At 33.6% G+C, this 13,631-nt stretch overlaps 1 protein-coding gene across 11 annotated transcripts in view; it reads right to left on the bottom strand.

Moving 5' to 3' along the window:
• fsd1l (fibronectin type III and SPRY domain containing 1-like) overlaps positions 1-13,631 on the bottom strand; it is a 127,369-nt gene that overhangs the window by 80,045 nt on the left and 33,693 nt on the right. For 6 of the 11 annotated variants that reach the window (XM_069926156.1, XM_069926163.1, XM_069926147.1 and 3 more), the window contains exon 4: positions 4,602-4,703. In XM_069926156.1, coding sequence (XP_069782257.1) covers positions 4,602-4,703 — 102 coding nt within the window. Of the gene's footprint in view, positions 1-4,601; positions 4,704-12,860; positions 12,942-13,631 lie in introns of all 11 variants that reach the window. The other 5 variants (XM_069926193.1, XM_069926181.1, XM_069926209.1 and 2 more) reach the window with 2 other exon arrangements.

Below are 13,631 nucleotides of genomic sequence, written 5' to 3'. Positions count from 1 at the left end.
CTTTTTTGGGAATCACAGTAATTATTGCTGTTAAGAATGATTCGGGGAGAGTATGGGTTTGAAACGTCTGATTTAAAATATCCATAAATAAATAAAGGTATCCATAAATATCCATAAATAAAGGTATCACTAAATCTTTAAACTCTATAAAATTCATGCGGAAATCTATCTTATCCATGAGATTTATTACTTGGTAAAAAAACTTAGTGCTTCCTCCACCTCTCAAAGTAAGGGAGCAATTAACTCTGCTTGTTCAGTTAAATCTAATGTTGGTAATACTATATGTGATAAAAAGTTTTCAATTCTGTTATCATCTCCCTGGACATAAAATCATTTAAAAGTTTCATTAATTTCTTGATGTTTATAACGAACAAAATTTGCCTTCATTTCCACTGCGTTAATTGTTCTTGAAATCTGTTCTGCTCCAATTGCCAAGAAAGTACCTTATGTGTCTTGTAAGACATTCTCAATGAAATCAGTCAGCCGTTGAGGCCTTTTACCTGCTTCATTCAATGCAGCTGTGGTTGCCTACACCTTGGTGCCAATTTCCTGCACTTAATTCTATATTCCATGAATTTTATGAAGTACAAAATTATCACTTCCTACATTTAAGCTACTTTTGGTCAAATTACTACCAGTGGTTTAGTTTTTAGAACCCATTTTCATTCCTCCTTTTGAATTTTCATGTGGATTCCCCCATCCAATTAATTTACATTAAAATGTGAAAAACATGGGTGGCGTGGCAAGATGGCGTAGAGTCTAGTCGTGCAATCTCGACCTCTCTGGCCAGACTTTTAAATACCCATTTTTTTAACCCTTTGTTTCCAAGTTTAAACTTTTTAAATTTTAGTTTAAAGTATTAAGGAATTATTATGGCCACTAATGGTAAAAAGACAATCTCAAGTTCAAAAGAAAGTACATTTTCAAAATGCTGAAGACTTGAAGCAGCCCCAGGCTCAATTTCTTCATTGCCTAAATCCCAAGGATCGCCTGTGGAGGCTGAAAAGTAAATGCATCAGGCAGCATTACAATCTGAAGAAGACAACAAGATATGGGGGGAGACCAGCGGCGACTCCCTGAAGAAGTTGGGACGCCGTCGCTGGGAGTTCAGACCCGCAGTAAATCTTTTAAAATGCCTTTTGTTGAATTGCAGCAGGAGCTGCAGTTACCTTGTTCTGCCACCATGCTAGAGAGAGGAGAGCTAAGATTTGCGGATTCACAATGTATGCAATTAAATGCAGTTATTCAACCTATGTTGACATCTCTAATGACTGAGATGGTTAAAATGAATGCTGGTATAAGTTCAGAATTAAATATGGTTAAGACACGTGTAGATGCATCTTTTGAAGAATTAAAAAAATTTCAGACTGCTTTTTTGGACTTTAAACAACAAGTGACTTCTAACACAGTAAAAGTGTTGAAGGTGGAAAATTCAGTCATAGAATTAGGAGATCATGAGAAGGAGCTAGAAAGAAAAATAGATTATTTGGAAAATCAAAGCAGAAGGAATAATGTGAAAATTGTTGGTTTGCGAGAAGGTATAGAAGGACAAGACCCTCTTGGTTTCTTTAAAGACTGGATTCCGCAAATATTAGGGCAAAAAATTTTCTCTGGGGGATTGGCACTGGAAAGAGCCCATAGAGTTTTAAGAAGAATACCCTCAGCTGGTCAACCCCCGAGACCAGTAATAATTCGATCTCTGAGTTATTTGGATAGAGAAGCAATACTTCTACTTGCAGTACAAAATGCGAGACAACGACAAACCCCATTATTGATTCAGAATAGTAAAGTCTTTTTTTTATCCTGATCTGAGTAAAGACGTCATTCAACATCGACGTCGATTTAATCCAATTAAAGAAGTTTTGTGGCATAAAGGTTATAGTCTACTTTTCGTTACCCTGCTGTGTTGAAGGTCTTTTATGGAGACTATCAATTTCGGTTTTTTGAAACTGATTGTGAAGCAATGATTTTTGCTGACTCATTGCCGCATATAAGAGGACAAAGATGTAGCTCACCATTATCTCCTAAAGAAAAATTTGGTAGTTCTGGAAACGGAAGAAATGGGAAAAATGGGAATGGAAAGAGTCAACCTCCTTCTGAAATGGGATCTTCAAAATTGAAATCTTTTGGATGAAAAGAAGAATTTTCTTATTTTATTTTTTCTTTTGTTATTATGATACTTGGATGTAACTCATTGTTTGGCTGGGGAGGGGGGAGATTTGCACTAAGTTCTTTACTAGTCATCAGCCACTGGTGGGTGATCCACACCCAATTTTTGTTTAGGGGATTACTACCTTTTGGTAGTTTATTTTTGTTTTTTTTTTAACTTTTTTCTTAGTTTTTAATTTGTGAATTATTTTTTATTGGAGGGCCTATATATGATGATTTGAGATTTTATATAAAGATATTATTAAATAATAGTAGATATGTCGAAGTTGAGGTTTGCTACTTTTAATGTTCACGGATTAAATAGTCCGGTTAAACGTAAGTGAGTTTTAGGTGGAATATGAATTTGTTACAACAATATAATGTGCCTATATTAAAACATTTAATAAAGTTATGGATAAAGGAAAATAAAATGATAGGTTCTTGGGGTAAGTTATTGGCTTGTTATTGGCTTTGATTCCGTTGTATAATAATCATATCTGTATAAGATTAAAATAGTTTTAGATCCAACAGTATTTTTATTGGGTAGTTTGCAACCTCTGAAAGGCTTGGGATTAGATAAGTTTCAGCCTGCTTTTGTATATTTAGCTTTATCCGTAGCAAAAAAATGTATTGCTAGTACATGGAAAGATACAAATATGATTGATATTAATAGATGGCATAATGAGATTAAATATTGATTAATAACAGAAAAAATTATGCATGTTTTGCATAATTATAATTTTTTTTATTAATAAGTGGTTGTTATACTCAAAATATTTACATTTCAATTTATATTGATTAGATTTTAATATGTATATTTAACTTTTTAAAATATTCTTTCTTTTTTCTTTTTTTATGGCTCTCCTTAGGAGAATTGGCTGAAGGGGGGGATCTTTTTTTTATATATATATATATATATATATATAAAATGTTCATGTTTAATTGCTGTATATGTCATATATTATTTGTTTTTTGAATGAATAAATAAAGTTTAAAAAAAGTGAAAAACATAGTTCCTATTTTCTGGTATCCATTGTTAATTTCAATTTGCTAATATCATGTTTTATTTTCCAAAGTTTGCTCAATGGATTCCCAGGAAATTTCGGATGAACTTGCAACTGGAAGATTGTGTAAAAAAAAAAAAAATTGGGGTGTAAATATCTGCTACACAATGAAATATTGTAATGAGCATGTACTGTTTAACGTTCTTCCATTTGTTTTCAGTTATGGTTCTCCTTCGCTCTTTTATAAATCATGTCCATGTTTTATTAAATTGTACGTGTATTTTCCCAAGCTCTTTTATAAATTGTGTGCATGTTTTATTCCCACTACGATTTTCCCATACTCTTCTATTAATTGTTGTGTGTTAATAAAAGTAATGTTTGATTGCAAATTATTGTGTCCAGTCACTGACACTTTCTCAACACAACGATGACCAGTGCAGGGACTGACAGTGGGCCACCAGAAGAGTCCCCTGACAGCCCACCACCAGCCCCCACACTGATCCCACTGCCATGCTCCCCCCGTACTCTGACAGCCTGCCCTCAACGATAGATAGTGGTGATCCTAGTGAGCCATGCAGTGACGATGATCACTGTCGGCGTTACAATTATTTTTGAGCCTTTTTTGAGAAAAAAGTGGGTCTTATATGATGTCAAATATGCGATGCTGTATGTCACTCTAGATACCAATATTGACGCCATTGTGTTATACGTCTCGTCTTTATTGCTCCCGGAATGCAGGCTTGCTACGTAAAATTACACACTGGTGCAGCATTATGCTGGTGTTGTTTGGTTCAGTGTAAATGATCAAAGCTAACTTAATGACAGGTCTTCTTTACAGCAGTATTGCAGAATCTCTCTGTTAAAAAGCCCTCATGTCACAATCCACATTCCATATTTTACAAATATTACAAGGTTAGATCAGTTAGACAATATATACATTTCGAGACTGGGTTTTAATTCTATACCCAGGCCTCTAGTACTGTCCATGACCAAGAATTTGTGTTATTCTTACAAGCCACCAGTAACTATACAAGAGTAACCTTGAGTGAAATGATCTCTTTACTATCATTCAGACAGACAATAGTTTTACCACTGAATCTCCAGGTTGTCAGCCAAGTTCAGTGATGTATTTAACTGCAGGCAAGATTAGACATCCTAATTTTTCAGTGTCCTAAAATGGATCAATGTGAAATTTGACAGTTGTCACCATTTAAAAGGACAATGTGGAAATTTGCTTGGAATTCTGATCTTGGATGGACATAATTAGGAACTATTTGGTTTACCAGGAAAAGAATTAAACAAATTCTGATGTATTAGAATGAGTTTGGAATATTACATTGGATACTTTTTAAACTGATATTAAAATATGTTATTTCAATTTTAAAAAAGATTCCATTAAAAAAATGCAACAATGCAAATTTTTTTGCTGTTTCCACAAATAGTCAATACCTTAGTGAAAGTTTCGGTGTCCTCTATGCTCAGCGTTCTATTCGCATATTCCAACAGCTCCTCTGAACTTTCCAATGCATTGGTGCATATGGTGAGTTGGTTCTGATAAAGTTAAAAAAAAATTATCAACAGGAATTAGGCACCCACCTTCAATTAAATCACATATGATTTATTTTCCTATTCAAGACAAGTTGATAGACACCTCATTCTAATTTGCAAGCATTTAGAATTTTAGCAGCGGATAAAAGCACTCATGGAAAAACTCAATGTTCACATTTTGCTAGATCCAACTATGACATTTTCTATACAGGAGTAAGCATATTGTCAATGAAGTATTCCTTTAAATAAAGAGAAAACAAGGTTAATCCCACTCCAAATTATATATAATCCACTATGCTCCCATATCAAAATAACAGAAAAATCAGACAATTCACAATGAACATACAACATATTTTTAGAGTGATTTCACTGCAACTCAAAGGAATTTTTTTAAAAATTCCATTTGCGTCAAAACATACAGTATTAATGTATAACATACGAATAATAAAAACTACAACAAAAGTAAGTTTTTATACATTTTCTCCCCCACCCACCCCTCCCTCCCCTAAAAAGTAGCAAAAAAAAAGCCTGTCTAATAAACCCATATCTTTTAATTAATTAATTGCAGTTTACATAACAATCTTAAACCATAACTAATTAGGATGGGTTGGATGGGGGGTGTGGTGGACACTGCAGGTAAAGTCCATGTGGGGTTTCCAAATCTTATCAAATTTTTTTAATTGATTTTGTAAATTATACGTTATTCTCTATAATAGCATACAATTTAATAATTCCGTTCGCCATCTGTTCAACCCCACAATATCACCAGATTTCCATGTTACAGCTATAGATTTCTTTGCTATTGCTATACTTAAAAATTGCTCTTGATAAATATTTAACTTCAATTGGGAAATATCTCCCAATAAAAAAAATAAAGGATCCTTCAAAATTTGCATCTTCAAAACTCATCCCAAAAAATACTCAAATCCTTCCAAAACTTATCTATCTTTTCATATTGCTAGACTGCATGCAGGAAAGATCATACTTCTTTATTACATCAAAAACATTGATCAGAACAATTCGAATGAAATGCATGCAATTTGTATGGAGTATAATATAATGTAAAAAATTAAATTGTACCATTTGATATCTCACATTAATTGTATTAGTTACACTTTCATTGCATAATTTTGACCATACTTCTTGAATCTGTATATTTAAACCTTTTTCCCATCTGGATTTAGATTTGAATAAATTCTTTTTCTGGATAGTCTCTTGTAATTTGATAAACATATTAGTAATAAATCTTTCAATAAACACATATGTTATTATATTCAAATTGACTTTGTTCTAGTAATTTAAAATTCCTCCCTAATTTTCTTTTTAAATATGATTTAAGTTGATAATAAGAAAAAATAGTATTATGTGGTATATTATACCTATCTTTCAATAGGTCAAAGTCAATAAAATGATCCCAAAAAGCAACCCCTATTTTTTTTTATTCCACAATTATTCCAAACATCGAAATATCAATTATTAATCGTAAGAGGAATTAAACGATTTTGATTTGATATCTTTTTAGCCAAATGATAATTCTTCACTCCTCTTTCTACATGTACTCCATTCCATACTTTAAATATATGCTTCAAAATTGGTGCATCTGATTTTCCTTTTAATAATCCCTCAGTCCATTTATATAAAATGTGTTCACAATTACTTTCTCCTATCTTACTCATTTCAATTTGCACCCATGCGATCTTTTCATCGGTCTGGTAACAAGAAGACAAAATCTAATTTGAGCTGCTTTATAATAATTTTTTTAATTAGGCAATCGAAGCCCCCTTGATCAAATTTCCATGTTAATTTTTCTAATGCCATTCAAAGCATTTTATCCCTCCAAATAAATCTTCTTACACTTTTATTTAAATCCTGAAAAATCATTATTGGTACAAAAATTGGTAAAGATTGAAAAAGGTATTGCATTCTAGGAAGATATTCATCTTCACACAATTAATCCTTCCTAGTAAAGAAATTGTGAAATCTTTCCATCTCAATAAATCTTTTATTTTCCTCAATAAAGGTATATAATTTAATTTAAATAAATTATTTAAATTCTTGTCAACATTAATTCCTAAATATTTAATTCACCAGTCTGTCATTTAAATTTTGTCCTTTTCTTAACTTGAACATAGTCTATCTCTATCATTGGCATCACTTCACTTTTATCAATATTTACTTTATAACCTGATACTAACCAATACTCTGCCAATCGATCATTTTGTAATGAGTTTTCAAGGTTTGTAAGATATATTAGACCATCTGCAAAAAGCCTAATTTAGTGTTCTTTATCATGCATCTTAAAACCCTCAATCTTATTATCACTTCTTATCACCTGAGCGAAAGATTCTATAGCTAATGCAAATATAAAAGATAATGGACATCCTTGTCTAGATGATCTTTCCAACATAAAGGATTTTGATATTTGTCTATTTGCAATCACTTTAGCCTTTGGAGAATTATATAATTGCTCTTATCCAGTTTATAACACTTGCCAGAATTCCAAAAACCTTCAGTACTTTCAATAAATAGTCCCATTCTAATCTATCAAATGCCTTTTCTGCACCTAAAGCCACTGATGGTATTTTTCTTTTCTGAGCCATATCTATTAAACTTAAAAATCTAACAATATTATCTGCTGATCTTCTATTTTTAATAAAACTGTTTGGTCCATATTAATCAATTTAGGTAAACATTTAGCACATCTATTAGCTATTAGTTTGGACAAAATTTTGGACCAATAGTGAAATTGGTCTATATGAAGATGGAAGCAAAGAGTCCTTCCTTTTTTTTGGAATAATTGTTATTAATGCAGTTTTAAATGACTCGGGTAAGTCCAAAAGATCTTCCATTTGATCTAACAACCCCATAAATATTGGAATTAATAATTCTTTAAATTCTTTATAAAACACCTGAGAGAAACCATCCTCCTCTGAAGCCTTATTGTTTGGTAAAGACATCAACATATATAATTCTATAACTGTAAATGGATTTGTTAATTCTGTCTTCTCTTCTATGCTTAACTGTGATAAACTAATTTTGGACAAATATTCGCCTATTTTATCCCCGTCCTTCAAAGATTCTGATTTACATAATTTCTTATAATTTCATAAACACATCATTAATACCTTGCGTTTGGTAAGTAAGATGACCCAAATCTTCTTTTACAACTACTATTGTTCTCAATACTTGTTCAGTCTTCAATTGCAATGCTAAAACTTTGAGCTCGATCTCCCAATTCGTAATAATTTAATCGGGTTCATCTTATATCCCTCTCTACTCGATATGTTTGTATTGTATTAAGCTTCAATTTCTTTAAATCCAATATTTTCCTTTGTTCATCATTCCCTCGATTTTGCAATTCTTTTTCCAAAGAATCAACTTCAGACATATATTCTTTTTTAACTTTAGCCGTAAAACTTATTATTTGTCCTCTTAAATAAGCCTTCAAAGAATCCCATACCACAAACTTATTAGTTACAGAAATGTTCATTCAGGTCCATAAAATTTTTTATCTATTGTCTTATAAAGTCACAAAAATCTTTCCTTTTCAACAATGCTGCATTAAATCGCCATCTATAACCTATATTTTGCTCCTCCATTAAAACTGACATAACTAAAGGGGAATGGTCAGACTATATCCTTGCCTAAAATTCAATACTATGAACTCTTGTCTGGAGTTGAGAGGAGATTAAAAACATCTATAAGAATAAAATGAATAATCTCTAATATCAGGATGCATCTTCTTCCAACAATCAACAAGTTTCAGTTCATTCATAAAATTTTTCACATCATATGTCACCTTATTTTTAACCATAATTCTTCCTGATCTATCCAACTTGGAATCAAAGGTAAAATTAAAGTCTCCCCCATAATTATTTTCCCTTTTGCTTTAGCTAACTGCATAAAAACATCTTATACAAATTTTCCATCATCTACATTAAGTGCATATATATTCATTAAGGTCCAATATTCAGAATATATTTTGCAATTTACCATTACATACCTCCCCACTTTATCAGTCATTACATCCAGTATTTCAATTGATAAACTTTTACTTATTAAAATATCGCTACTCCTCTAGCTTTAGAATTAAATGAAGAGAATACCCCACCTACCCAATCTCTCTTTAGTTTCATATGTTCTATTTCTGTTTAATGAGTTTCTTGTATAAAAGCCACAGCTGCTTTAATTTTTTTTCATATAATTCAGTATCTTTTTTCTCTTTATCAGATTCTGCATTCCATTAATAATACTAATAAATTACAATTTCCCTGCCATTAGACATCAAAATTAAAAGCTATATCCATCCGGCGTCCCCCTTCATCTCCCCCATCCAACCCAACCCTCCCCATATATCTTAAATCTATAAACAGTCCAGGCTAAGAAACCAAAAAAGAAAGGAAGAAAAAAAAAAGATAAGGAAAAACCCCAGAGGTGAGTGATGTTAAAGTGTCTCTATCACCCTGATCTGTATGCGATGCAAAACTAGTCGCATTAGTGCCCATGATAGTACAGTGGTCGGTCAGCATCACATTCCCGACCAACTCACTCGAAACATCATACCATCCCTTACTATAAGCTGATCAATAGACCTTTTAATCCATTAATCTTATTCAGTATATTACATCACGCACAATATAGGTTAAATCTTCTTCACCCTTTAAACTCTCTTGAAACTCAATGTATTTTCAGTTACAGCAAAACCTCTCAGTTATATAATGAATTCAAGTATCTACAACAGGCAATGAATCGGCATATACCTTTGCTTCATTAGGCTCAATAAAAAATCTATTCCTCTTTCCTGGGATGAATATTTTCAAAACAGCTGGATATCTCAAAGCACAACCTTTTATTCCACAATACATCTTTAACTGGATTAAACTCTTTTCTCTTTTTCAACAAATCAAAACTTGCATCTGGATTTTAAAAAATCTTATTTCCATTATAAATGATTGTTTTTCTTTAGCTTGTTTCGTAGCCAGCTCCAATATCTTCTCTCTTACTTCATATCAAAGGAATCTGACAAATATTGGATGGGACCTTTGGTCAGGCTGAGGTTTAGGTCTCAGTGCCCTATCTCCAAATCACCTTGGAATGCAGCCAGACCCAAAGATCCACCATTGCAGAAATTTTTCAAGTCTTGACCCTCATCCCCTTCTTTAAGTCAACAATCTTGATATTATTCCGTCGACTAAAATTTTCCAAAACGTCTATTTTTTGCATTAACTGATCATACTTAGCAGTTGTTTCTGCTTGTGCTTTCTTCATTTGATCTTTAAGATTTTGAATCTCAAATTCATTTCCCTTTAATTTTTCCATCTTCTATTTCAAATCTAGTGTCCATCTGCTGTATTAATCTTTCCATCTTATCACCATTCTTCCTTACATCATCAGTTAACACTTCCATGGATTGTCAATAAAAATGTAGCATTTGCTTTAATTCACCAGAAGATAAAGAAACTTCTTGACCTTTTTCTACTTTTTTCTTGATTGTAAGTCATTCTTGTTCTTCCCTTTGCTTTTCCAGGTCTTCTTCTTGATCACTGGAGCTGTGAGTGTCTGGAATCTTTTTTTTAATTTCCTCTTTTTGTGCTCTGTGCATCTCCTCGCACATGTGCAAAGCCAGTTCTTCATCCAATGTTGGCAGCCATTGTCGGGGGAGACCTTGTGCAGCAGTGTCCAAAGACTCCCTGGCTTCTGGCCACTCTCCTTTGGATACTACCTTATGGACTTTCTTAAAGTAGGCCTCTTTTCCTTTTCTTGCTCAGTTTCTTGTACAACAGTAAGTCCTTTATCTTTCTTTGGTGGCATTGTTGATGTCTTCTGTGTCTTCAAACAGTTCTTTCATATATTTTCTATAACTTTTATAACCATTTTTGTCATTTTTCTCAATTTTTTGGAGGCAAGCAGGGATTATCAGTCTAACCCCACATCATCACACGGAAACCCCCCCCCCCTCAAAGGAATTTATTGCACATACTCTTCATTTGATACATTTTTTAAAAAATCAGATATTTCATTCACAGGTGTATTGATCAGTTATCCAAAAAGGCAGGTGGAAGTACTCTGAAGATCATAGTATACCTACTTGGCTGGCCAGCATTAGGCTAAAAGCACATTTCATGGAAAAGCAGTGGAGCAGGAGCAGGTCATTCAGGCCTTCAAAGTTGCAACACTGGTCATTACAATCGTCTCATCATTCACCCTCAGTATCCTATTCTTAGATGCTGGCGTTGCAATCAGGCAAGTGTGAAATGGGTAATTGCATTGTGGGATTGAAATGACTCATGTTTTTGCATGAGTGCAGTAATGTGAAGGAAGGAAAGATTAAAATGAAGGTATAAACTTTGCCATGAAAAAGCCGCGGGGGGGGCGGTGGGGGAGAGAGGAAATAAATAGCAATTGTGGACAATTTTTAAACAGCGTGGGAAAATTGGTAGCACTATCTTTTCTTTCTTTGGCTTGGCTTCGCAGACAAAGATTTATGGAGGGGTAATTGCCACGTCAGCGGGACAGGCAAAAAACTAATTTTGTTAGTTTCAACCTTAAATCACTGATAGCACTGAAGCCACATTCTTACTGAATAAGACAATGGAAAATGTATCAATAGTTCCCTTACTAAAGTAGTCGAGTTGGGTATTTATTTTCGATCTTGTTAGGCAGCTACATCATGGTTCCTTTCTCTTTGAACAGAGCTTTCACAGATTCATCATGTTGCAACTCAGATAACTCCTCCTGGTAGTGCACTGGAACTTCACACAAGTCCACCAGCAATGGCTGAGTTAACCAAGAGGGAAAATCCATTGCCTTTAAAAATCACAAAATCTATCATTGAAGTCAGTAACCAGCATTTTCAAATGGTCAACAGTGATGTTTGTAGCAACATTAGTTACCTCACACTTATTCAACCAATAGAATTGACTGAAATTTCTTGCAGAACTATTTTTTTTCCCTTTGGCATAATTCTACAAGTGTCATGAATCCAAATATCTTTGTTTTTGCATCAATCAGCATCATATTTGCTACTTGGAGTTGCTTGTTCTCAAAAATGTCCGTCATGTAACTCACATAAGCTTTTCCATCTATTATTAGCATGAGCTTCATTTCAAGTTTGTCCTTCAAAAATTCGCTGAGGAGATCAAACAATTCCATAAACTTTAGAAACAGTTTCCCTTTGACAACCATCTTACTTCAGTGTGAAGCAATAATCTCACACATTCTGCATTTTTATCGACACAAAACTGCTTAAAAGACGTTCACGTTTGGCATTAGCTTTCATGGCATTGATACATTTGATCACAGAATGCAGCATCTTGTGTAGAACAGGGGAAACTTTCTTGGCAACTGTTTTCTTGGTAGATAACACAATGCACAACCAACATGTTTGGATTTTCATCCTTCATTAATTTTAAACATCCTGGGTTTTTTTTTTAAACCTATCATAGCAGGTGCACCATCTGCAGCATAAGATACAATGTTTCCTTTTATTATTTCATTTTCATCCAAATAATTTTTGAGCTTGCTGTACATATCTATTGCAGTAGTGGTTGTTTCTAACGATTCACAAAAGAACATCTCTTCTTGAAACTCTTCCTGATCAATACATCTTCGTATGCCAATAACAGAGTCTCACTGTCCTGTACGATAGATTCATCCAGTTTTATTGAGAACTTTCGTGATTTCAACTACTCAATAAGCTGTTTTTCAACATCTTGACCCATGTCATCTATTCTGTTGCAGACAGTACTATTACTCAATGGCATGGCTCGGATATCTTTGTCAACCGTTTGCAAAACTGTTTTGAGAAACAATGATATTGTAGGTTTAATCAGTTCCTTCCCAATTGTATGATTCTTGCCATGTTTTGCTATCAGCAGAAAAATTTCATAGCTCGCTACAAGGGTACGACTCAGGGCTGTAGTTTGCGTAGCGAATAATGAAGTGATTTTTGATCTATTCTCAAACTTCTCTTTCAGTGATTGAAAATATTCCAATTTTGAATTGACGTTAGGATGTTTTACCCTCTAATGAGTTTCAAGACTGCCTGCTTTCATTGATTTATTTGTCAAAATCTGTTGGCATAATAGGCAAAAAGGTGCACATTCATCGTGTACAGCGTATAAACCCAAACTTCAAGAGCTCCACTGGATATTGACGAACCTTTTGCTTGCTTGGTCTGTTCATTTTGAATATACATCAGCGCGAGCTCCCTGAAATAGATTAATACAACAGTGGAGTTCCCTGAAACAGATTAATCAATATTTTATTATGTCTTAGAATTGAAAAATGTAATAAAAGTAATGATTGAATTAAAGGAAGAATACTGACTCAAAAAAAAATACCACTAGTGCGGTTTCTGACATTTTTTCTCACAGAGAATGCATCAAAACTGCACTAGCCATGTGCTTTACTTTCTGGGGTCCCTATCTTTTTTTCCAATTTTGGTGTCCCCCTCAGGCTGGTGCCTGGAGCGGACCCCACCAGCCAGCCTCTCCCCCCCCCCCCCCCCAACCGCTCCCCCATCAATACGCTAGTGCATAAAGAAACATACAGATAAAGGTCTCACTACAGAACTGAAAAAGTAAAGGGGTATGGACAGAGTCATGATTGTTGAGATGAATTTGGAATCCTCATTGCCAGAAAATATATAATTATAATGTTAACCAAGGATAAAAACAGTTAAAATAATAGAAACATCAGAAGAGCAAAAACACATTAAGAAAATAAAAACAAAGTGATTTTACTTGGAAGTTACCACAATTGTGTTGACTTAAGTGTTGCCAAGTCACATCTTTTACACCAACGTTTATTTTTTCAAACCAACTTTTTAATTATTTCCCAAAATGTTCCTACTAAAATATTCTTAAGCCCCATGCCCCACCTTGAGAAACTATGATCTAAATCATTTTGCCTGTCTATCTGAAAATGACC

The sequence above is a fragment of the Narcine bancroftii genome, chromosome 1 (genome assembly GCF_036971445.1).
Source record: "Narcine bancroftii isolate sNarBan1 chromosome 1, sNarBan1.hap1, whole genome shotgun sequence".
Classification (NCBI taxonomy): domain Eukaryota; kingdom Metazoa; phylum Chordata; class Chondrichthyes; order Torpediniformes; family Narcinidae; genus Narcine; species Narcine bancroftii.
The sequence above is the reverse complement of the archived record's forward strand: the minus strand, read 5'-3'. Positions and strand labels throughout refer to the sequence as shown.